We start from the raw sequence: 23,150 nt of genomic DNA, 5'->3' as shown, positions 1-23,150 counted from the left end.
GTCTGAGACATGTTTACAGGGCTACTTGTGTGGGTGGCACAATCAGTGCTGCAGGCCCACTAGTAGCATTTGATTTATAGGCCCTGGGAACACATAGTGCACTTTACTAGGAACTTACCAGTAAATCAAATATGCCAATCATGGATAAACAAATCACCAATACAATTTAGACAGAGAGCACATGCACTTTAGCACTGGTTAGCAGTGGTAAAGTGCCCAGAGTCCTAAGCCAAAAAAACAGGTCAGAAAAAGTAGGAGGAAGGAGGCAAAAGGTTTGCTGATGTCCCTGCAAAAAGGGCCAGGCACAACAAACACAAACTGATCTCAAATGTATACATCAATATTGTTCTCAGAATGACATGGAGCTGCTAACCCTCTTAATGCTGCTATATACTCTTTAGCAGCTTGTTAGCTACTCTGTTTTCTTGTCAAGAAATTGTGACATTCAAGTAGCACACTCTGTTCTTTTGACTATTATTTTTGCAGTCAAGCTTTTGTTTTAGAATAAACATCCCATGTTCAGATTGGCCTGGTGGAGTATCTTCCTCTGGTAAATTGTCAAATGTATGCTGACCAGCATGTCCACGATGACTGAAAAGAAGATTCACTTTTTTCTGAGCATTATATTTAATGGCAACTATGACAACTAGATAATTTTTAAAAATGCTGCTCCATTGCATCAGTTTTATTGGAGGCTTCCCCCGTATACTTAAAAATGCAGGTGGAAGCATAAATGTTTGAGGACCTATTTTCCAAAAATGTGAAGATTCAAGAGATAGTTGAGTATCTAAACATTAAATAGTCAATAACCTTCCAATGTAAATAAAATGCCAAAAAATAAAGTGCTTGGTCCACTCGCAAACTTCATGTTAACAAAGAATGAAGTGAATCAAGAGCTCATTGCAAAATATGGCCACTGATGCTGACGACATGCACACACAATCTTGGTGGATTGTGGGATAAGTGTGCACAGGATAGAAAGACCCACTCTGAAGGAATCTTGCATGGAGTTATCATGCACTATTAAAGATGAACAATACCTTAATGGAAAATCCCTACACAGGCTCAGGTGCATGGCAGGCTGACACCACCTGGAGGGAGAGGGAGATCTTGCATTGAACAGGTGAGAGGCAGGGTGACACCAACAGCTCAAAAGTCTCAGAGATATCAGCCTCAAACCACAAATATGAACACGTAGATTGCACCAAGACAGCTTCAACTCACCACATAACAGCAGCCAACATCTCCAGCTCAAGAGTGAAGAATATCAGAGGTGAAAAACAAGTGGAAAGTCTGTGGGTCCCAACAAGTTTTGCTCCTCATCACCAATTATGTTTTGTGGCCTGATGAAGCATATAAACAGCACACACTAGAAGATAAGAAGTGAAGATTTATCACAGGTAAATTTGGATCCACAAGAAGATCACCCGATCTCAGCAACTGTCACATAGAATGCAGATGCTAAACTGCTGTCCATTCTACATTTCACCACTAAGTAATAACATATACTAGTTATTGGCATTACCACAGTGGTGCAGCAAGGGTACCATGAACTGTAACACAAGACAGGAAAATGCCCCACTCCTGCCTTAGTGTTGAAAGGCAGCCATAAACGGTCTGCAGTAGGCCTCATAACACCTAGGTCCCCAGTGCAATTGAACCTGCTGCCCTTTTGATAGCCACTCCCCTGCATTAAAAAAGTGGAATAATTGTACCACGAGTCGCAATATGCCCTTCACACAGCAGGTCATGATCCAAATGCCGGCTGCTAGATAAACATGAATGAATGAAGACTATTTGAGCATGACTTCTCTTTGGGTGACCATTGACAAGGAAGGGCAAACTTGGTTGGTATCATACAGGGCAGAAAGAGCAGGGGCACCAAGTCAGTCCTGGGTAAAAGTAGGCCGGAATGAAAATAGATCAATATTCTTGCATCTGAGAAAAGTCTGGGTCAGTGAAACCATTAAAAACCAATAGAAATTAGAAAAGGACAGACTCAGGATGTCAAAGGTTTCCAAAATAGATTGTAAATACATTGTTTGAGAGAAGGAAATATATGTGTGTCTGTCTCACTCCATTTCTTGGCTTTTACTTAAGTATGTCTTTGAATGATTTTTAAACTTAGCATAGAAAGACTAATGCAAACTCCTTTTCTGGACAGTTTTGTGTAACCTTTTGGGTTCCCTGTATTTTTGTGCTTTTCCTAAAGGTGCTCATTTGTCTCTTAGTTGGCATGTGGTACTGGAGTGTTTTGTCAAACTGGGGAGATTTTATGGCATTCTTCTTACCACACTCAGATGTAGTTGAATCTATCACCCACCTCTTCAGTGCCAAGATAAAGGATACTCATTGGCAAGATCCATGGATAATTTAGGGGCTGAGGGTCAAATGAACAGCACTGGCCAAGCCGGAGGTGGGCAAAGAGTGGGTAAACATTAAGAAACCCCCAGACAGGTCAACCTCTAGAATTCATTATCAGTGGTTGAGCCCTCAAATGGGGCTCCACAACAAAAGAAGCTTGCTAGATTCACCTCTGTTTCCCCTTAAAACAGCACTTTGGCAATACCACACCCATGACCTTTTGCTTTGGAACTTCAGAATTGTCTAGGAGGTGACAATCATATTTGCCAATAGAAAAATATCAGTCACTCCCCAGCACTGAAGGATTCCAGTGATGAAAATCAGAGCTTTCCTGGAAAACAAAATAACATAAACAATTGGATCTCCACCTTCTTGCAAAGGCAAGAAAGGGCAAATGGGGGATGCTGGACATGCAGACCACCAGAAGCAGCTGTCACTGAATGTGGGTAAAGACCAACATGTCCACTATAACTTCACCTTCACTGATCAGTGGCCCATTTTTATTCATTTTACCACCTCAACGTCTAACCTGAGCTTCACCATCTCTCTTCCTCCCGTGGCCACGGGTAAGCTGAATCAAACATCAGGTTTCTGTCAAGTGGAATGAAGTATGGTGCCTTCGTGACTCTGGTGGCAGTAGGATACATTTCTGCCTTACTTCCCAGCCCTGTGGTTAATCACCAGGGATCCCTTTACCTGGAGATATGTATGTTTTACTAAACAATCAATCAAGCATGCAATCGAACTATGGATAAAATCCCCTACTTTCCAACGTAAATAAAATGGGAAATTAATTTTCTAACTGTCTCTCAAGTAGGCCCCAAGTGGTGGCATCTGTGACCTCTAATATGCCCCAAGTGGTGGCAACTATAATCTGAGCACAAGGTTTTTTTCTCTCATGAACTGGAAATTAAGGATAGGGTTTCAGTTAGTTCTTGTGTCTGTTTATCGTGACAATCATCAATACTCTCTTGTCTTTCAGTTTGATATGGAAATGACTTAGGAGGAAGATGAGATATACTGTGGCTGTTTTTGGTGAGTGCTTCTGCACCTAAAATTATATTTCAAGTGTGCTTGATAGCTGTGATTCAACGGACATGGCATTCATTGTGAAGTAAGCAAATGAGGAATCTAAGATTTAACAAAACTAAGAAGTCATGCACTTAATGAACTGCGGTGCAGCAACGATTGGTTGAGAGGTACCAGCTAGCTTTATTGTAACTAAACAAGAACGGAGATCTAGGTGGTCATTACAACCTCGGCGGTCTTTTTGCAAGACTGCAGAGGGACTGCTGTGCTGAAGACCGCCAGTGCAGGCGGTTTTCCGCTCGGCGAATTATGACTGCTGGCAGCCCTCCGTCCTTTTCCAGATGGAGAGCTGCCAGCAGTCATACTGGCGGTCGGCGGGGAATTGGAGGTTGCTCCACCTCCACCGCCCTGTCAACAGAATACCGCCCACCGAATCACGTTCCGTGATTCGGCGTAGCGGTGTTCTGTTGACGTGGTGCTGGCGGCGGAGCAGCCCCCATGGATCCCGTCCCCTCCCGGAGGATCAACGGACCAGGTAAGTTGATTGTCTGTTTGGGGAGGGGGTGGGGGGTGTTGTGTGTTACGTGCATGAATGGAGGTGTGCGTGTGACTATGTAGAAGGTGTGTGTGAGTACGTGTATGCATGTGGGGGGTATGTTGTGTTTGGAAATGTGTGCGTCTGTCTGTATGTCTGAATGGATGTGTGCGTGTATGTCTGTATGTGGGTGTGCGTGTATGACTGTGTGTGTGGCTGTTGGCATGTTTGGTGATATGTGTGCAGGTATGTGTGTTGGTGGTGTTTGCATGCATGTACGGTGTGTGTCTGGGTTGCGATGTTGGGGGTAGAAGTGGGGAGGGGGGTACTGCCACCTTTGGGAGGTGGCAGGGGGGTGGGGAGTGTGGGGGGGAGGAAGCAGGGGTGGGGGAGACCCCTATCAGTGCCAGAGAAGGAATTCCCTGGCATTGATAGTGCTTACCGCCATGGATTTCATGGCGGTTCCCAACCCCAAGAAATCCATGGTGGTCAGTCGGGTCGTGATACCGCCGGCGGTCTTGTGACGGCCGCCGGGCTGGAGAACCAAGTCTCCAGCCCAGTGGTCATCTTCGCCCTGGCGGTCTGGCCGCCATGGTCGTAATTCAAATTTTTTTACCGCCCGCCTGTTGGCGGTAAGACCTCCACTTCTCCGCCAACCGCCAGGGTCGTAATGAGGGCCCTATTCTTTTACATATTTATTGAAAGCACTTTTATATAATCACAAGGACAGTGGAGAGCTTTACATTTTATAATCAGCACTAAAATTATGTTGAAAGGTCCCATTGAAGATCAGAAAGAGAAAAAATACTAACAATTATTTTCTGTGAATAAATTAAGGTATGAATGTCCGTTGAGTTACACACTTGCTGAAGAGGTTTCTGTCTTCATTGTTAACTCCAAAAAGCTCACCCAGGCTTAAAAATAAGTGTCATGTGGTGCTCACTATGTAACTGCCAACCATTCATCTTTGACCAAAGAACCTCAGTTATTCATTGCTAATCCTGATTGATTTTATTGTATCGTAGTGCTAAGTGCAAAACAATAGATTATTTATGTTTTATATATTGTGAAAATGGGCTTGTAGTTTATATACTATTAATGTTTAGTGGCTTCTTATGTGGATAGTCAATGGTAGAACTTTAAGATTTCTGATTATATTCTTCATACACTGTGATAGTGATTACAAGGTCACTTTGTGGTAATAGCCTTGTGAAACCGTACAAATATATTGTATTTATCTCTCAAAGACAGACCGCTGCAATCACTTCGTTCCAGGGACTTGGGTTATTAATTTATTTTGATCATATACCTGATCACAAAACACAGTAAACACAATGTTACATAAAAAAGTAAAAAAATACAGCAGCTGATCAAAGATCCATCATTAAAAGCAGAGATAAAACATGACTAACAGAACATTCAACATCATGATAACTACCTAGTAATATTACATAAACCTGGATAATTAGGCCAATTATTCAAATTGCAGCAAATGCAAATTTAGCCGAGCGGATTCGCCAGACATGCATTAGGTATTGGGAGATCGCAAAGACAAGCCTTTCGGTGATATCTGATTTAAATATGCGAATGGCCTCTACAAGGCAAATGACTGATAGATGTTTGCAGATTGGACAATCCACCTCTTCCTAGTCCCCTTGTAAGCTGGACAGAAACATAAAAAAATGTCCAATAATTCCTGAGATATATTACATGCAGGACATATCATTGTCACCCCAGTTGGATCCCATTTTGCTATTAATCCGTTCACAAGAAGAATCCCATATCTAATCTTGAGGTACTTGGTTCTAACATGAACCGGTTCAATGCAGTCGATAAAAGTTTGATTTAACAAATCACAATTGATGGCAAGAAAATGATTGATCAATGAACCATAGCTTGGGAGAACAAGCAATGTGCCATTACATGATCCCAATACTTCACTTTCATGGTAGCCAATGAACCTCTATCCATATTTTGTGGGTTCCTCCAAAACTCTTCTAGATCCACTTGCATTTGCCAACTCCTGATGTACCTCAGCCATTGGCTGAAAACATCTTTATCCAAGAGTCTAACCTCAGCAACTGACTGTTTAATTGGGATCTGAGACTTCCCCATCCAAATCCCAACCCAATATTTCAGAGGTTTAAAAGCAAGGAATGCACATTGGAATGAGTGGAGCACTCTGTGCTATGGATAACAATGCTCTCACAAACTTATTTTCAATCCTATCCAGCCCTCTCACTGACTCACTCCCCCAGAGTTCAGCTCCATACAAGGCCACTCCCAAGCCTTTTGTGCAGTAAACTTCTAAAACTGGAGCTATCGGACAATATACAGATCGTTTCCACTTTTTTGAAAATAACTGCCTCTACAAGTTGTAAAGACATCTGGCTTTTTAAGATCTCTGCTGCCCATGACTGAGTACTAGACAACCTTACACCCAAGTAATGAAATTGCTTAACTTGTTCAAGGACCCAGGCACCATGCTTCAGTACACCTTTAAAAGAGTTGTGGGGTCCAAAGACCATACATTTAGTTTTTAGGCCATGTATTTCCATCCCAAAGGTTCCACATGCTTCAGTAAATCATATAAAGTGTTAGAGGGGTCTTAGAGATCAGACGCATGTCATCCGCAAATAAAAGGCCGGTAGAAGTTGTCCTTCCAATCTGGGGCAGTCACCCACACAATCTTCCAGCAAGCTTATAACCCCATTTATTTACAATGTGAATAATGTGAGGGCTAACACACAGCCCTGTCTTACCCCACTGGAAGCTTTAACAGCATCAGTCAGATTCCTATATCTGACACACCTTACTTTGGCGTAGTTCCCATCATGCAGGTGAATTATTAAGTCCAACAGGTCCCTTGGCATACCCATCTTATTTAGGGCAGCCCATAGGTTAGCTGTAGAAATCAGATCAAAGGCTGATTTAAGGTCTACAAATACAACATATATGTGACCTTTATTAATTAAGGCCCATTTCCAGATGATTAGTAAGAACCAAAACACCTGGTCAACTGTTCTAATGTGTACTCTAAAGCCTGCCTGCAAGGAGATAGAACCTAGTTCTCAGTCATCCACTCTGGTATCTTCGTCAGGACCTGCTTGCAAATGATTTTTTGAGCTACGTCAATTAGACTAATGGGCCTGTAGTTTGCCGGGCCCCTTTACTCCCCTTTTTAAATATGGGAATAATTTCTGCTCCTCTCCAGGACTCCAGGGTTTTAGCCCCTCTAGCTGTAGCATTTGCTAGACTGTAATGGATAAAGACCCAGATTAAGGGTTCAGAGATATACAAATCTGGGATTCTATCTAAGCCCAGAGTTTTCTACTTTTTAATGTTAAAAAGTGCTTGGCGAGTCTCCTCCATCGTGAAAGTTACTGGGTGACTAATCCACTCACCTCTGTTTACCACACCTCATCACACCAAGCAGTGATTAATAATCTACCTGGACGAGATGAATACAATTTATCAGGCATGGTATGGAATTTATCTTCAGAAATTACATGAGTGACACCTTTGGCTAGTAAATGCCAGAATAGCGGCTGATCCTTGGATGAGGCTTCCCTGGCCAAATCCCTCCATTGCTCCTCCTCCCAGTGCTTTTTAGCAGTCATCTGTGCCTTAATATATATTCTTCTTGCCTCCAGAATTTCTGCATGACTTCCCCCTCTTACAGCATGCACTAGATTGGCTTTAGCTCGCTTACAATTCTCATTAAACCACTCTGCCCCTCTACATTTCCTAGGGTATTTAGTTGCTGTTTGAAAAAAATAATCCTTAATTTTGTTAAACAGACCCACAAGTATTCCCATAAACACTGAGGCATCTAGTTCTGGGTTTTCAAGTAAAGGGATTACTTTTCCAACTACAGTATAAAGTTGAGCTAGGGCATCATATTTATCTCTAGTTGGGGCCATGTCACCCGCTACCATCATTAGTTGTGATGAGTGGATCCTTTTTCTCACATACATCCAAAACGCTATGTGGGAAAGTTAGGTGCAATTCCAGAATTAGAGCATTATGGTCACTGTCACTTTTCTCCTCACCCATCATATAATGCAAAATGGACCACAAATCCATGTCTATAAGAATATAATATATCCCAGTTCTGGGTGTGCATTCTTGAAAGTGTAATTTTCCTCTTTATCTGACTGAATTTGCCCGTCATATGCCCTCAAGCCATTTCTCAAACAGATGATAACTAGCTGAGAAGCAACTTTTGAATATTTATTCAACACAGGTGTTGATAAACTAGGAACACCCCTCTCCTCATCTTCATCCACATCAAGACCTGGATAAAATCAATGGGTTCAAAGGTCCTATTCATATCAGCTGTTATGATCAAAACGTTGTTAGAGCCATCCCTTGCTAAAAGAACAGAAACAGCTTCTAGGTTCTCTGACTCATGGGTAGGGCTAGTAGGGGATTACAAATATTTATTCATCTTAATCCAAATTGCCCCTTATTTGAAATAATATCTATGCTAAATATTTCATGAGAAATAAGAACCAATCTTTTGATTTCACATACTAAAGTGTTCTTCACCTATATTACTAATCCGCCAGAAGGGCGCCCTTTCTCAGATGGCCTTACCTCAATGGTAAAGTTAGTATAACCAGATTTAAAAACAGGTGTTAGGGACCAAGTTGTCTTGAAACAGACATATATGGAACCTCTCTATGAATTTACCGCAATCTGGGTCTATAACCTTTGTGTTAATTCTAGCTAGGTTCCATGATATCATTCTGAATCCTGGGCTTACTTTGTTGACCACTGTTGGTTGCACATGTGGGGGATCTTGACATACCCTTATATTTGACCGCCTACCTCGCTTGAACCCAGGGGGAGTCAACTCATTCAATACCAGCATAGAGGGGCAGATAGGAAACTCATTACTCATTTTCGGGACAGCCATTCCAGAGCCCTTAGTCCTATTGGTCAATCTCAGTTCAGGTAATTTGCCAATATTAGTCCCTAGATTGCCCTTATTAAGTCAGTCGAACTCAACAAGGGTACCTCCACCCCCCCCCCCCTTACTAGATGAGAATCAATAGAACTGCTGGGTTGGGACACTGAAGTGAAGAACTCCACTTTAACCTAGATAACTCCACAAAAGGAGGCTTGACTTCAAACTGAATTTGAGACGCCCTGGGGGACAAGTATGTAGGTCTAAGTTCACAAAACCTACTGCATACTCATCTTGGGTCACATCAATAGCTATATAATCACCCTGTGAATCAGGTACTGTGCAATACTTGCTATCTCCCCCTCTATATTGGTAGTGAAAGCATCCCTGATCATAGAATAACAGTGTCTATAACTGCTTACCCAATGAATTACCTTATTTTTAAGAGACTCAGTATCTTCAAATGACCCTTTAGGCAATTTCGGATCATGAACAATATACTCCCTTTTTGTTGAGGCCTAAGATAAGTGATTCCTAAAGAAAAAGTGCTCCAGACCTGATTTGCAGACCCAATGCTATTGCCCATATTACCAACCATTTTTTGGGGTCTAAAGTGCTTAGTACTCCTGCTCCTGGTAGAAGCATGATGGTATGAACCATATTTATCACTCCGTGGAGAATTACAGCTACTACTCAAATTTACACTCAGCCGACAATTGCCACTGACATCCCTGTGGGTGTCCTGCTTTACACAGCTTCCCCTTCCATTCAAACATATGGGGATTTGGTAATTCTCTGGATACAGGGTGTCTAATCTCGTTGACCCCTCCAAGAGACCAACTGACCTTTGGCTCTGATTGCCCAAAATCGGAACTAGGACTCTTCTGTGACTGACCAATAATGCTCCTGTTACCCTTTGCAATAAACATGCTCATTTCCCCCACTTTTTCTTGCAGGTGGAGTACATGAGAGCGTAATGTGGTCAGTTCTTCTTGCAATTTATGAATAACATCCTTTAGCTCTACAATGGGATTTTCCCCTCTCACTACATTGGTGTCATCGGCCCCCTGTGTCCTCCCCTCGTTATTACCAGAAGCATCAATAGAGTCACTGTCAAGCAGACTAAAACTGTTGTATAGCTATTTTGGCCATATTTTAGACATGTTGTTTTCAGTTCACTTTAACCCTCTTACATTTTATTCAGCATTACTTTATTTTTCTAGCAATAGCAACATTTGCAGTGCTATTTTCTTTATCCCATTGTACTTTCACCTAGAAAACCATTACTTGCTTAGGAGGACATTTATTTCACTTTGTGCTTTCTCCAATGCTACAGTAAGATAGGGTTGCCGACAAATGTGGTATGCTGAGTCTCCAGCATTCACAGAAAACACACACTCATACTTGGGGAGTATTTCTAAGAATGTCAGCTGTTTTATTATAAAAACACCCCTTTGTCTCAGACATGTTTCAGGGAGATTCAGGCCAGATGACCATGACTGCATGCTGATTGCTGACTGCTTTGCTGCAGCTACTTGCTTAGACAGCCGCCCCCTGACCCACATGGGGACAGTGTCTCTTTAGACTACAGGCTTCTTACTCCAGGTATGAGGAATGATGTACCCTCGGGGGGAAACCCGAAGGGCAGATTAGGCTTATTATGCTGTGCTCAGACATAGTATAGGTAGGAGAAATATATACATCACTCCTAGTGACAGTATGGTAGGACTATTCTTGTGTTTTACTCTGTTAGTCACCTGCTTGTCTTTATTGTGTTTTATCATCATAGCTCTTGCAATACATGCCTTTTTATCTAAGATGCAGTTACTTCAATAAATACTTATTTAACTATTTTCTGTCTCTGTTGTCTTTGCCTGCACGAGACTTTTGGTAACTGAGAGAAAGGGATGGGATCTGAGCGACCACGATTCCCTTAAGGAGTCTTCTTGACATGAGCCTGGTTGCCACAACCATTTCGTCCAGAGATGATGCGCTGCTAATTAACCGGAGAACCTGGATTAGGCCGACAGGCGTCATATGATGTGGAATCATACCTAGTAGCCACAGTCCATGTGATCCTGTCTCCCAAACCCAGTAGCCTCATTACCATAATGAAAACCTATGCGACAAAACGATTAGTACATAAAACATTAGTAACAGGAAGATTGTGTCTGTCTTCACTAGATTAGTCATCCCGTGCAAGGGTAACAATACCTAAGTTGGGGCTAGATGTAGGTGAGGAGTCATTAGCAGGAAATGCTCTGATGTCCTGGGGCTTTGGTATATTCCTGTCAGTTACGTTATCAGAGTTGCCACTCTTTTAAAAAATATCTGCAATTTTTAGATCGCTTTTAATGCAGATAGATTTTTTCTCTTTCCCAAGAATAGTTTCCACTTTCACGATAAGACTATCCATCTCCTCGATAGAACAGTACCCAATTGTGTGTTGTGATACCCCTTTGCTTTTCTCATTGTTGTGGGGGCTCGATCAAGCACTTCTCTTCCCCATAGTAACTGGGAAGTTCCCACACACAAGATACGCCAGCAACTTTACTACAGGTAAGATACCTTGTCTCTAAGTCAACTATAAAGCCAGTTTGCTCTTAACCATTGCCACCAATTAACAACTCACTGATGCAGGAACAAAAAAAAAGCGCCAAGGGAGTGACCCTGCCCTGCCACTTCCTGGCACTGATGGGCACAGAACAGACTCGCTCTTGGCCCAGGCTTTGCCTGGGCGTGTCCTGCCCCATGGGTGTTGAAGCACGGTTTTCTAGCGCTCCACATTGTGGCCACGTGCGGACAATCAAGGCTCCTTCTCTGCCCCCTGGGGTTGTGGTTAACATAGTCCCCCTGCAGAAGAGACAAGGTGCATTCCACACCACAGGTGTTGAAGTGTGCTTTTCTAGTGCTCTGCTTGTGGCAAGGTATGGACAATCATGGCTCCTTCTCTGCCCCCTGGGCTTGTGGTTAACATAGTCCTCACACTCAAAAGACAAGGCACGTCTCATGGGTGTTGAAGCGTGCTTTTCTAGTGCTCTACTTATGGGCAGGTGTGGACAATCAAGACTCCTTCTCTGTCCCCGGGGCTTGTGGTTAACGTAGTGCCCACACACAACAGACAAGTGAAGAGTAGTTCAGGTCACACTGGTAAGTTGAACTTCTTTTATTAAGTTACAAAGAATATGACAGCTTCAATACCTCCGTCCTCCCTCAGTAAACCACGGTCCCAACTGCCCGCTAGATTTCAAAAGCAAACCCCCACCCAACATTCCATTCCACGAGTCCGCATACTCTAGTTCCACTGCACGAGGAACAAAGCAGAGCACGAGGAACCCAACAACAAGGCACATCCAGTGCCACTGGTGCTGACACACACATTTCTTACGCTCTGCTTGTGGCCAGGTGTGGGCAATCAAGAGTCCTTCTCTGCCCCCCCTGGGCTTGTTGTTAACATAGTCCCCAGTCCCCACACACAACAGACAAGGTACGTCCAGCGCCACACTGCAGTCACATAAAAAGAGACACTCTGCTCTGTGCTGAGCCAGCAAAGCCTATCATGAAAAGACCCCAAATGTCTCTGGCAGGTATTCTGTGTTCTTATCATGGATTATTTCCAGGGAGTTTTGGAAGAGGTTTATAGGGCACCTGTCTGTATTCCCCTCTCAACCTGCAGTGATTAGTTACCAGGAAAATTCTACCTGTTGTGACTAAGACTGGCTTGTATTCAGTATAAGTGATACATTAAACACTCTAAACAGAAAGCTAGCTTTTTGTTTGGGTGCTATTTAGTTGATAGGTATGATAAACAAAGATAAGGAATGAGGCGCTGTGTGTTCTTACACAAATAGTAGATATACAGGACATAGGAACATTAGGTTATAGAATGAAATGAATCATTAATCTCAAACATTTATAACTAAACAGGTTTCAGCTTTGAGGTAGAAGTACCTTAATATTATATTTTACACTGGTAACACAAATAGGGGACATATTTGTAAATCTGCTCAGTGCTTTGAGCAGTGTATGATGGGGGTGCAAGCTATAGTTAAAAGATTTAACTATAACTAGCAAATTTCAGTGTTTTGGGTTTTGTTTATGTTAGTTTTCATCACTATTCAACAATGAACCATAGCGTCACTTTAACCATTGTTTTCAGTACCTAGACAGAAAGATTCATTTAATGTGAATTAACAAGATTATAGAATATATATATATATATATAGATAGATAGCGCTTCTGTAGTTATCACTGGGTCAGAGTTTCAATTAAAAATACTTTTTTTTATTTCCTAAAATGTACATCCGGTTTATGTTCGTCATAGCAAATTCTGAGACGATGTGTCAGAAGGATCTAAAAGTCAAGGACATACCTTAAGAGACATTTCCAGTTTTAACTCCCATAGCATTAATTGTTTCTTGATACTACAAATGCTGGACTTGACCAAAGGCTCCTCATGGCTATTGGCCACACAAAGCTGGTTAAGAGGAGGGCCTGAATATACTCAAGTCCTCACTGCCAACCCCACTCTGCATGACTGAAGGCAGTGTTCAGCGGCAGATGGCACTCAGAGTACAAATGGGACCTGCAGCCAACCCTTGCTGAACACAGAAGAAGGCCTTGCACAGATGAGATTGGCCTCATGCCACAAGAAGACCAAGGGACTAAGGGCCATATGTACGAACACTTTTTCCCATAGACAAAGAATGGGTAAAAACCTTTGCTACATCTGGCCACTACTGCCTGATGTTAACCCATGCTGTGCCCGGCCAGATCTGGCTGAAGGATGAGTATCGGAGCCCACCCCACTATGCATGGCTAAAAAGTAATGTGCAATGAGGTTTGACAACATCATAGAAAAGTGTGCTGGCTACTAATGCCGGAAGTCCTTGTAGTTCACCCATAGCATGCTTCTGCATTCAATACATCTTCCCCTTTATAATTGTTAACAGTGATAAGTGAGAGACATTGGTGTACATAGTTCTTTTAAATCATTTAATATACCATAACATAATAAACCTTTGTAATACAAAAAAGTAACGATGTAGTGTTGTTGTTTTTTGTCCATTACACAGCAATCGTGTATACACTTTCGCAAACATGCTATAGATTTTAAGGCAACATTATGTTAAATGACATTGAAATAAATGTGTACAACAAATATCATAATAAAGATAAAAATATTTCTTGTTCGGTGTCATTCCACTAATTGTACATTAAAGAATGAAGAATACCGTTTTATTTATGTGGACATATTCTGCTAATTTTCTGCTTTTTGTTTTGCATCAGAAAATGTTATTGCTACTGCATCTACCGATCTTAAACATTTCAAAACTTTTCCTTTGTTTCATATTAACCCAAATACTGATTTTGTTGTTTTTAGGCTGGCAGAATGGAACTATGTTCATACGGTTTCCCCCAAAATAAAGGGCTATTTACTGAAACTGTGGGATGTGTATTCAAAGCCAGTTCCTGCAAACTACAAAGAAGAATGCTTGTTGCTGTCAATTTGTTTGTGCATCACGATATCATCCGGCAGCCTTTTGTACAATTGGATGTTTTCCTCATTGAGATACAGTTTTCGACTCTCCCTTGCAATATCTACCGCATTTAGTTTCTTATTTTTTCTTCTGCTTGCCTTTGTTCATCCTGCCCGTTGCGTTTTGACCATCAGCATCCCCACACTGGGCACCAAACAAGGTCGGCGGCTCCTATTTTCAACATGTTCCCTTATTATAACATGCAACATCATCCCAAGCCTTGCTGAAAACATTTTCACAATGTTGGAGTTTTTAAAATGTATCTCCCAAACTTCTTCCGAAAGTCTCTTAAACTCAACAACCATACTGGAGCAATCAGCCAAGGAATTTGGTCAAGAAGTTACAAAGGTTACTCTAGAGCTTAATGGTGAGGGCTTGACATTCTTTTCCAACTTTGATAAGTCTGCTGTCAGGAACCAAATGCTCAATTTCAGTGAGACGATTAAGAGAGATTTCTCCAACATCCAATCTGTTGTGGCAGAAACAATTGTGGTGAGCAACAGAATTATCTCCTGCTTTTTTTTGTTGTGTCTGCTTTCCCAGTCAGTTTGTTACTTGAAAAGTTACTTGACCGATCTTAAGTTCAACAATATTTACATCACAAAGAAGCTGGAGGATTTGGCACAAAAGTACAATAAAAAGGATATCGTTGGTTCCAGTTCCATAAAATTAATAAAATCAACAGGATGGAAGTTGTCAAAAGAAGAATGCCTTTCTTGTCTGTTTCGCATTTTCATCATGTCCTTATTCTTTACAATGATAGCAATGATCATGGTGATGGACCATATCGTATTTTTTCTTGCTGTGGCGATTGGGGAGTGGGCTGACAACTTCCCCACTGTACCGCTGACTCTTGAAATAATGTATAATGTAAGTATAATAATACATGATATATCTAGTCAGCAACTTTGTCTGATATGCATGTCTCTGAACGTACTGTATGCATTTATTTACTTTCTAATCCAATTGCATTCCCCTTTTATTATCCTCAGCTAAAATATCTCTTAACTTCAGGGTTTCCAGGAAATTAATTCTATTGCTATAGTTGTGTGGTTCCTTTTCTCCCTTGGTAGTATTACTAGCCTCCTAGGAGAGAGAGAAGTCGCAGTCTTTATGTGAGCTGCATTTGACCACTTGCAAAGGCCTAACAACCTGAATCCTTAAAGTGTGTGTTATAGCAGCCTGGGAATGTACTGTTCCTCAACGAGAGGACTATGAAAGACAGATAGAGTGTTCTCAGTAGGATTAGAAATATAACTATTTACATTTCACTTGTGTTGATTTTTTTGATTGATAATGCTCTGGTAATAGTTTACTTGTACTTATATTGTCCCAAATCCCTCAGATTTACAGATGTAGAAGAAGAACTAGGCACCATCTGTGGTTGGCTCATGATGAACTACAGGAATGAAATGTACATTACCAGGCAGCTATAACACACATTTTTAGGGAGTCAGTTTGTTCGGCCTTTGTAAATGGTCAATCACAGCTCACATAGAAACTGTGAATTCTCTCTCTCTCCTAATAGGCTAGTTATCCTTCTGTGCCCATTTTTGAAGAGCCTCACGTTTTACTGTAAGGTGCTGACATGGGAAGTCCTTGAGAATGATCAAGAGAGTGCATATATCATGAGTAATTCATTGGCTATTCTTACAAGTTAATCAAGAGAGATTGTCATTTATAAGGCAAACCTACTGGCTATGCTTCTTTATTCATAGGTTGATTATTTCAGTGTGTGAAAATATACCATATTTGTTTCCCAGAACAAATTCTTCCTTTCACTTTTGTAGCCCACACCTATAGGTGTCCGCAGGAGAGGGGAAGGGGGGCGCTTGCCTCCCCTCCAGATTTAGGTACAGCCTGTGTTGCAGGCTCACAGTACAGCGTAACACTACTGCCTGCACTATTGCGTTAAAATTATACCCCCCTGAAAAGATTTCTCTGGACACCCAAGCCCACAGCTCCTATGACTGAGATGCAGAAAAACTTATGATGAGCAGTGGAGGACCCAGACCAAGGCAATGAGCCCAACCAAATTCATCACTGTTAGAAATGGGGTCTGTAGTTGGCAGAAGTATACACCCTTGTCCAAGTAGGGACCACAATCCCAATCAGGGTAAGTCACACACAATCCAAATTATCCTGTGCCCACCCGCTGGTAGCTTGGCACTGAGCAGCCAGGCTTAACTTAGAAAGCAAGGTGTAAAGCATTTGTGCAATAAATCATGCAGTAACATAGTGAAAACACCACAGAAATTCACCACACATGTTTAGAAAAATATATGATATTTATCAGGTTAAATTAAGGTCAAAACGCTAAAGATTCAGTAAGCACACATTGAGCTATCACTCTTGTTGGATTAAAAAGAGTCTTCAAACCTAAAAGTCACAGTTGTCTCTTGGTTTCACAAAGAACCTGGTTTGCGTCCAAAATAACTTGCACGGAGACCGCAGAGGAGGAGATGCGTGGAAAAATAGAGTGTGCATCGGTTTTTCCAACGAGGCACTGAGGATGCGTTGTTTCTTGTCACACTGCTAGGTGCTTTACGTTAATTTCTGGTGTACCTTCTTGGCTCCTCACTGTGATGCAGGTATCTTTTTGATGCCCAGGGACAATGGGGGGAAATCCTGGGCATGCAGGACAAAGTCACTGGCCTTGCAGGATGAAGTCACTGGCCTTGCATCGATCCAGTATGGCGATGAGTAGAATTTTCTGTTGTATGGCAGCCGCTACATCGATACTTCACTCAGGAAGTCGGGCTGCGTTGTCCCGGTTCGTCTGTGCGTCAATCCGGTAGGGGCTGTGCGTCGAATTTCCGGCCACAAGGCAGGCGCAGCATCGATTCTTCACGCAGGAAGCTGGGCCACATCATTCTACTTCAGCTGACAGTGAAAAGCGCAATGGTGCAGCTGCACCCGTGGCACGGCCGCTACACCGCCGGCTCCATTAGGAGCCAGCTCCAATGTTACGGCCGACATCCCCGCCGGCCCAGCGGGGATGTTGTAATGCGGCCGGCGGAATTGCGGCTGCACAGGTGGCCGCTCAGCAGTCCAACCTTGGCGGGCGGCCTCCGCCACCCGCCAAGGTTGTAATGAGGGCCTAAGTCTTTTTGGCCATGAGACATCAGAAAACAGGAGGCAAGCTCAATCCAAGCCCTTTTAGAGCACTTCTCAGAATAGTCAGAGGGCAGCAAGACAGCAGGACAACAGAAGGGCAGTAGTCCTTCTCACCAAAGCACTCCAGATAAGTTATTTTGACAGCCAGGCAGTTCATCTTGACAGGTTGCAGGTTCAGGTCCAGAAGTGTCTGATTTGGTGGGGGTTAAGTACCCAAAAATGCCTTTGAAGTGGGGAAGACTTCAAAGAGTGGTTTTGAAGTGTACAGTTTCCCCTTTCAGTACAGGTCTATCTGCCAAGGTCCCAGTGGGGTGTTTGGCAGTCCATTGTGTGGGTGCAGGCCACTAGCCTTTGAAATGTAAGTGTCAGGCCTTCCACCCTTCCAGCCCAGGAAGACCCATTCAGTATGCAGATGAGTGCAGGTATGTTGTGGTTGTCTGCATGGTTGGTTGGAGACAGGCTCAAAGGCACAGATAGATTTTAAGGGCAGAGAAATGCTCACTTTCTAAAGGTTTCATTTCTAAAATAGTAAAATAAAATCCAACCTCACCAATAAGCAGGATTTTCTATTACCATTCTGGTCATACTAAATATGACCTGGTTACCCCTTTCTGATCAGAATCTACCATTCAAAAGGTATATGAGGGTAGCCCTACTGCTATCTTATGAATGGAGCAGGCCTCACGTTAGGGGAAAACAAATTTAGGAGTTTTCCACTACCAGGACAGGTTAAACACATATGTACGTGTCCTACCTTTTACCTACATAGCACCCTGCCCTATAGGTTACCTGGGCCTACCTTAGGGGTGGCATATGTTTAGAAAAAGGGGAGAGTAAGGCTTGGCAAGTACTTTTAAATGTCAAGTCGAAGTGGCAGTGAAACTGCATACACAGGTCTTGTAATGGCAGGCCTGAGGCATGGTTAAGGGGCTACTTATGTGGGTGGCACAACCAGTGCTGCAGGCCCACTACTAGTATTCAATTCACATGCCCTGGACACATGTAGGGCACTTTATCAGGGGCTTAGAAGTAAATCAAATAGGCCATTTGGGAATGAACCAATGTTCCCATATTTAAGGGAGAGAGCATCCGCACTTTAGCACTGATTAGCAGTGGTAAAGTGTGGAGAGTTTTAAAACCAGCAAACACAGTGTTAGAAAAGTGGCAGGAGGAAGGCAAAAAGTTGGGGGATGACCACCCTATGGCTGGCAGGTCTAACAGTCTCATTGAGTGCTTAGCAGTGAATCCATGACACACAGTTGAAATATCATACATAACAAAGTACCACATTGCAGTATTTAAGTAACAGACTAGGATCATCAATGATAGAGCAAATAAAAGGCGCTTTCAACAAAAAATACCCATGTTTCAGAGAAATATATATTTTTACTCATTATATAAGGCCACTGGAAATTGAAATTATATTTCACTACCGCAAAAGAAAAATACATTGTTCATTTTGAAAGTGAGGAGCATAATACCATTACTGTAAATGTTATCTTCAGTTCTATATTAAACTGCAAATTCAACGGCAACCCTGAAATTGAAATGGCATAAGTTAAACCAGCATAGAATAGGACACAGAAGGTGAAAAACACAATTTCCCTGAATGGTAGACTCTATCAGTAAGTCGACAACAATAACTACACTATTCTGGCAATTCTCATAGACACTGAAAAAGCACTCAAAGCAGGTAACGGGTACTATTGGGTGTACAAGGCCGTCCTCTCATCACATACACAAAAATTATACAGAAGCTCAGCTCTGACACTCATTACAATGCACCCTCTCTGTGATAAAAATTGATAGGCTGGAGCAAATGTAAAAGGTCCAGAGGCATTAATGTGGGTAGACGTAGGTGACTGTGCTGGCATAGAGGCTCTGAAGAAGTGGGCTAATAGACGGAACAAAGAAGAGCATGAGAAAAGGGTTCAGAGGAGGGGTGGAAGTTTGAGGATGGGACGGATGTATGACAGGATGCAAAAAAATGGGAACGAGGAAAAGACAGCCAGACATTTGTTAAAAAGGTATTACAAAAACTTGAAACTTTGTTAAAAAAAAGGGTAAAAAGGTGTGATAGAATTTAGGAGGGGGCATCGGTGACAGAAAATCTACAGTTCAAGATTAGGTGTCATTATTCACAGAGAGAGGGACAATGTTAGACCCCAAGGTCAGGGAAGAGAGCTTAGATGTCTACAGTGTAGGGGCGCATAGATGCAGGTCAGGTTAGTTGGGAGATGAGAGCCTGAGAGCGGAGGCAGGGGGTATAGTCTGAGGGTCATATTTATAGGGGTCTTGCACCACCATTGGGTCACATTTGTGAAGCACCAATGGCACAAACCTTTAAATCATTTTTATGAGGCCATGCAAAGCTACTTTGCATGGCTTTGAATGGCCTCATAAATATGGAGTAAGGCAAGGCAACGCAAATCACTGCATTGCCTAACTATGCATTAGAGAGATGTTCTATGGGCATTGCAGTAGGTGTTCTCAATCCACACCCTTGGATTGTGACGCATTCCCAGATTTACAGATTAGGCCACGCCCGTGCAAATGAGGAAAAGGCTTCTTGAGATAGCTCTGGGGCTACACATGGGCCAATGCTGTCAGTATTCGTATAGAAAGGGCCTCACAAGAGTCTACAGCTCCTTCAGTAACACCAAAGTCCCCTACGGTGCACCCCCCCCAGTTGCGGCCCAAGGCACTTTATTTAATCCGGCCTGAAGCCTGCAGACAGCTAGGTGGCCCAAATTTAACATACTCAATTAACTGGATACTTAGGGCCATATTTATACTTTTTGACGCACAACTGCGCCAACGCAGTTGTGCGTCAAAAATTTTAACGCCGGCTAACGCCATTCCAAAGCGCCATGCGGGCGCCTTATTTATGGAATTACGTTAGCCGGCGCAGCTGACTGGTGTGCGTCAAAAAAAATTACTCACACCAGGCTGCGCCGGCGTAGGGGAAAATGGAGCTTGGGCATCAAAAAATGGGGCAAGTCAGGTCTGAGGCAAAATATTGGCCTCAACCCGATTTGCGCAATTTTTTTTTACTCCCAACCCCCATTGAAATGACTCCTGTCTTAGCACAGACAGGAGTCATGCCCCCTTGCCCAATGTCCATGCCCAGGGGACTTATGTCCCCTGGGCATGGTCATTGGGCATAGTGGCATGTAGGGGGGCACAAATCAGGCCCCCCTATGCCACAAAAAAATAAAAATAAAAATACTTACCTGAACTTACCTTAAATTCCCTGGGATGGGTCCCTCCATCCTTGGGCGTCCTCCTGGGGTGGGCAAGGGTGGCAGGGGGTGTCCCTGGGGGCATGGGAGGGCACCTCTGGGCTCCTTCCGAGCCCACAGGTCCCTTAACGCCTGCCCTGACCAGGCGTTAAAAAATGACGCAAAAGCGGCTGAACGTCATTTTTTTTGACCCGCCCACTCCCGTGCGTCATTTTTGCACGGGAGTTTAAATAAGGCGCACATGCCTTGGAGTCATTTTTTAGACGGGAACGCCTACCTTGCATATCATTAACGCAAGGTAGGTGTCCACGCTAAAAAATGACGCAAACTCCAAGATCTTTGGCGCTAGATGGGTCTAACGCCAAAGTATAAATATGGAGTTAGCTTTGCGTCGGATTTGCGTAAAAAAAAATACGCAATTCCGGCGCAAACAGAGTATAAATATGCCCCTTAACATTTTTAAGCCTAACTGTTCACGGAGTGTGCATTGGTTGCTTATGGCGGCAAAAGCACTAATGCATCCACTGAGGGAATCTGTGTTTGAGCTCCCAGTCACAGGTTCAAATTTGGGGGTCCCCCAAACCTATCATCCTCCGAGGACAATAAAAGTTGAGTACCAATCAGCTTCTGTTGCATCAGTGCCAAGATGCCTCTCCTGGTGAAAATGTGACTAATAAAAACACGTTTGCGTTATGTTAATCAGTTTAGAAATATATTATATATATGTTTACAGTAACTTATTTTTTTGCATTGCAGCTACAAATATCCATAATGCCATTATTTTTTGGAGTCGGGAAGATATCGAGTCACTTGTTTGATAAGAAGTACCGGTTGGAACTGTCATTAGTTTCGAGTCACTGCGTACAGCAACCACGCGCCCCCCAAAGCACAGCGGTTTTCACAGTGACACTCATCTACTGCCTCGCGTGCGCACAGATATTTTTACAGACTTACGCTCACCGTCTATGCAGAAAAATATCCGCTTCCTTTTTTGAGAAGCAAGAAGAGGCCAGGATTCAATACCTCTTCAAAAAAATCTTACGGAAACATCGCAAAAAGCAGAAAATGTTTTTATAGAAGCTGAAGTTATTTTTGTTGATATTTGTTAAACTGAAATGAAAATAATCTCTTTGGGCTCATTTACTAAAACTTTACAAAGCTGTCAATAAAAAAATAACTATTTTTTTTGTCCTAGGCATTTGTATGCTTACTTTGGTCCCTGGTTTTATACAGAGAAGTTCTTATATAAATTGGAGATTTGGCAGAATTTAGAAACAGACCTGAAACTTAATCATAAATTTAAAGTACTCTGTTTACTTTATTTACTCTAGTAAAAGTTGTCTTTAGCCGTAGATAAAGCTCTGCTTAAAGGTGGTTGGACATTATTGTGAAATTGAATGCAGGATACATCAGTGAGGCCATTAAGGCCCGTATTTATACTCCGTTTGCGCCGAATTTGCGTCGTTTTTATCGACGCAAATTCGGCGCAAAACTAACGCCATATTTATACTTTGGCGTTAGACGCGTCTAGCGCCAAAGTATTGGCAAAGAGCGTCATTTTTTAGCGTGAACGCCTTCCTTGAGTTAATGAGATGCAAGGAAGGCGTTCCCGTCTAAAAAAATGACGGCGACGCAAATGCGTCGTATTTATACTCCCGGGCAAAAATCACGCCCGGGAGGTGGCGGGCCAAAAAACCCCGCATTTGCGCCACATTTTAACGCCTGGGTCAGGGTAGGCGTTAAGGGGCCTGTGGGCTCAAAATGAGCCCACAGGTGCCCTCCCCTGCCCCCAGGGACCCCCCCTGCCACCCCTGCCCACCCCAGGAGGACACCCAAGGATGGAGGGACCCACCCCAGGGACATTCAGGTAAGTTCACGTAAGTATAATTTTTGTTTTTTTTCAATTTTTATTGGGTGGCATAGGGGGGCCTTATTTGTGCCCCCCTACATGCCACTATGCCCAATGACCATGCCCAGGGGACAGAAGTCCCGTGGGCATGGCCATTGGGCAAGGGGGCATGACTCCTGTCTTTACTAAGACAGGAGTCATTTAAATGGCGTCTGGGCGTCGAAAAAATGGCGCTAATCGGGTTAAGACGATTTTTTAGCGTCAACCCGACTTGTGCCATTTTAAGACGCCCTAGCGCCATTTTCCCCCTACGCCGGCGCTGCCTGGTCTACGTGGTTTTTTTCCACGCACACCAGGCAGCGCCGGTCTGCTTGCACCGGCTAACGCCATTCCATAAATACGGCGCCCGCGTGGCGCTTCGGAATGGCGTTAGACGGCGCTAAATTTTTTGACGCTAAACTGCGTTAGCGCAGTTTAGCGTCAAAAAGTATAAATACGGGCCTAAATTTGCAACTACTGAAGACGTGAACATATGGTGTTGTATCAGCATTTGTACATTAAA

The 23,150-nt window shown here is 43.0% G+C and overlaps 1 protein-coding gene across 2 annotated transcripts in view; it reads left to right on the top strand.

Moving 5' to 3' along the window:
* The window catches only part of OCSTAMP (osteoclast stimulatory transmembrane protein), a 257,044-nt gene extending 235,123 nt beyond the window's left edge, over nucleotides 1-21,921 (top strand). The window contains exons 1-3 of one of the 2 annotated variants that reach the window (XM_069201963.1): nucleotides 3,346-3,399; nucleotides 14,224-15,250; nucleotides 21,496-21,921. In XM_069201963.1, the coding sequence (XP_069058064.1) occupies nucleotides 14,396-15,250; nucleotides 21,496-21,816 (1,176 nt within the window). In that variant the 5' untranslated portion in view covers nucleotides 3,346-3,399; nucleotides 14,224-14,395 and the 3' untranslated portion in view covers nucleotides 21,817-21,921. Of the gene's footprint in view, nucleotides 1-3,345; nucleotides 3,400-14,223; nucleotides 15,251-21,495 lie in introns of those variants that run through there. The other variant, XM_069201962.1, reaches the window with a different exon arrangement.
* Nucleotides 21,922-23,150: the final 1,229 nt, after the last annotated feature.

Source organism: Pleurodeles waltl, chromosome 7 (genome assembly GCF_031143425.1).
Source record: "Pleurodeles waltl isolate 20211129_DDA chromosome 7, aPleWal1.hap1.20221129, whole genome shotgun sequence".
NCBI lineage: Eukaryota > Metazoa > Chordata > Amphibia > Caudata > Salamandridae > Pleurodeles > Pleurodeles waltl.
Note: the sequence above shows the minus strand (reverse complement) of the source record. Positions and strands in the feature narration are given on the sequence as shown.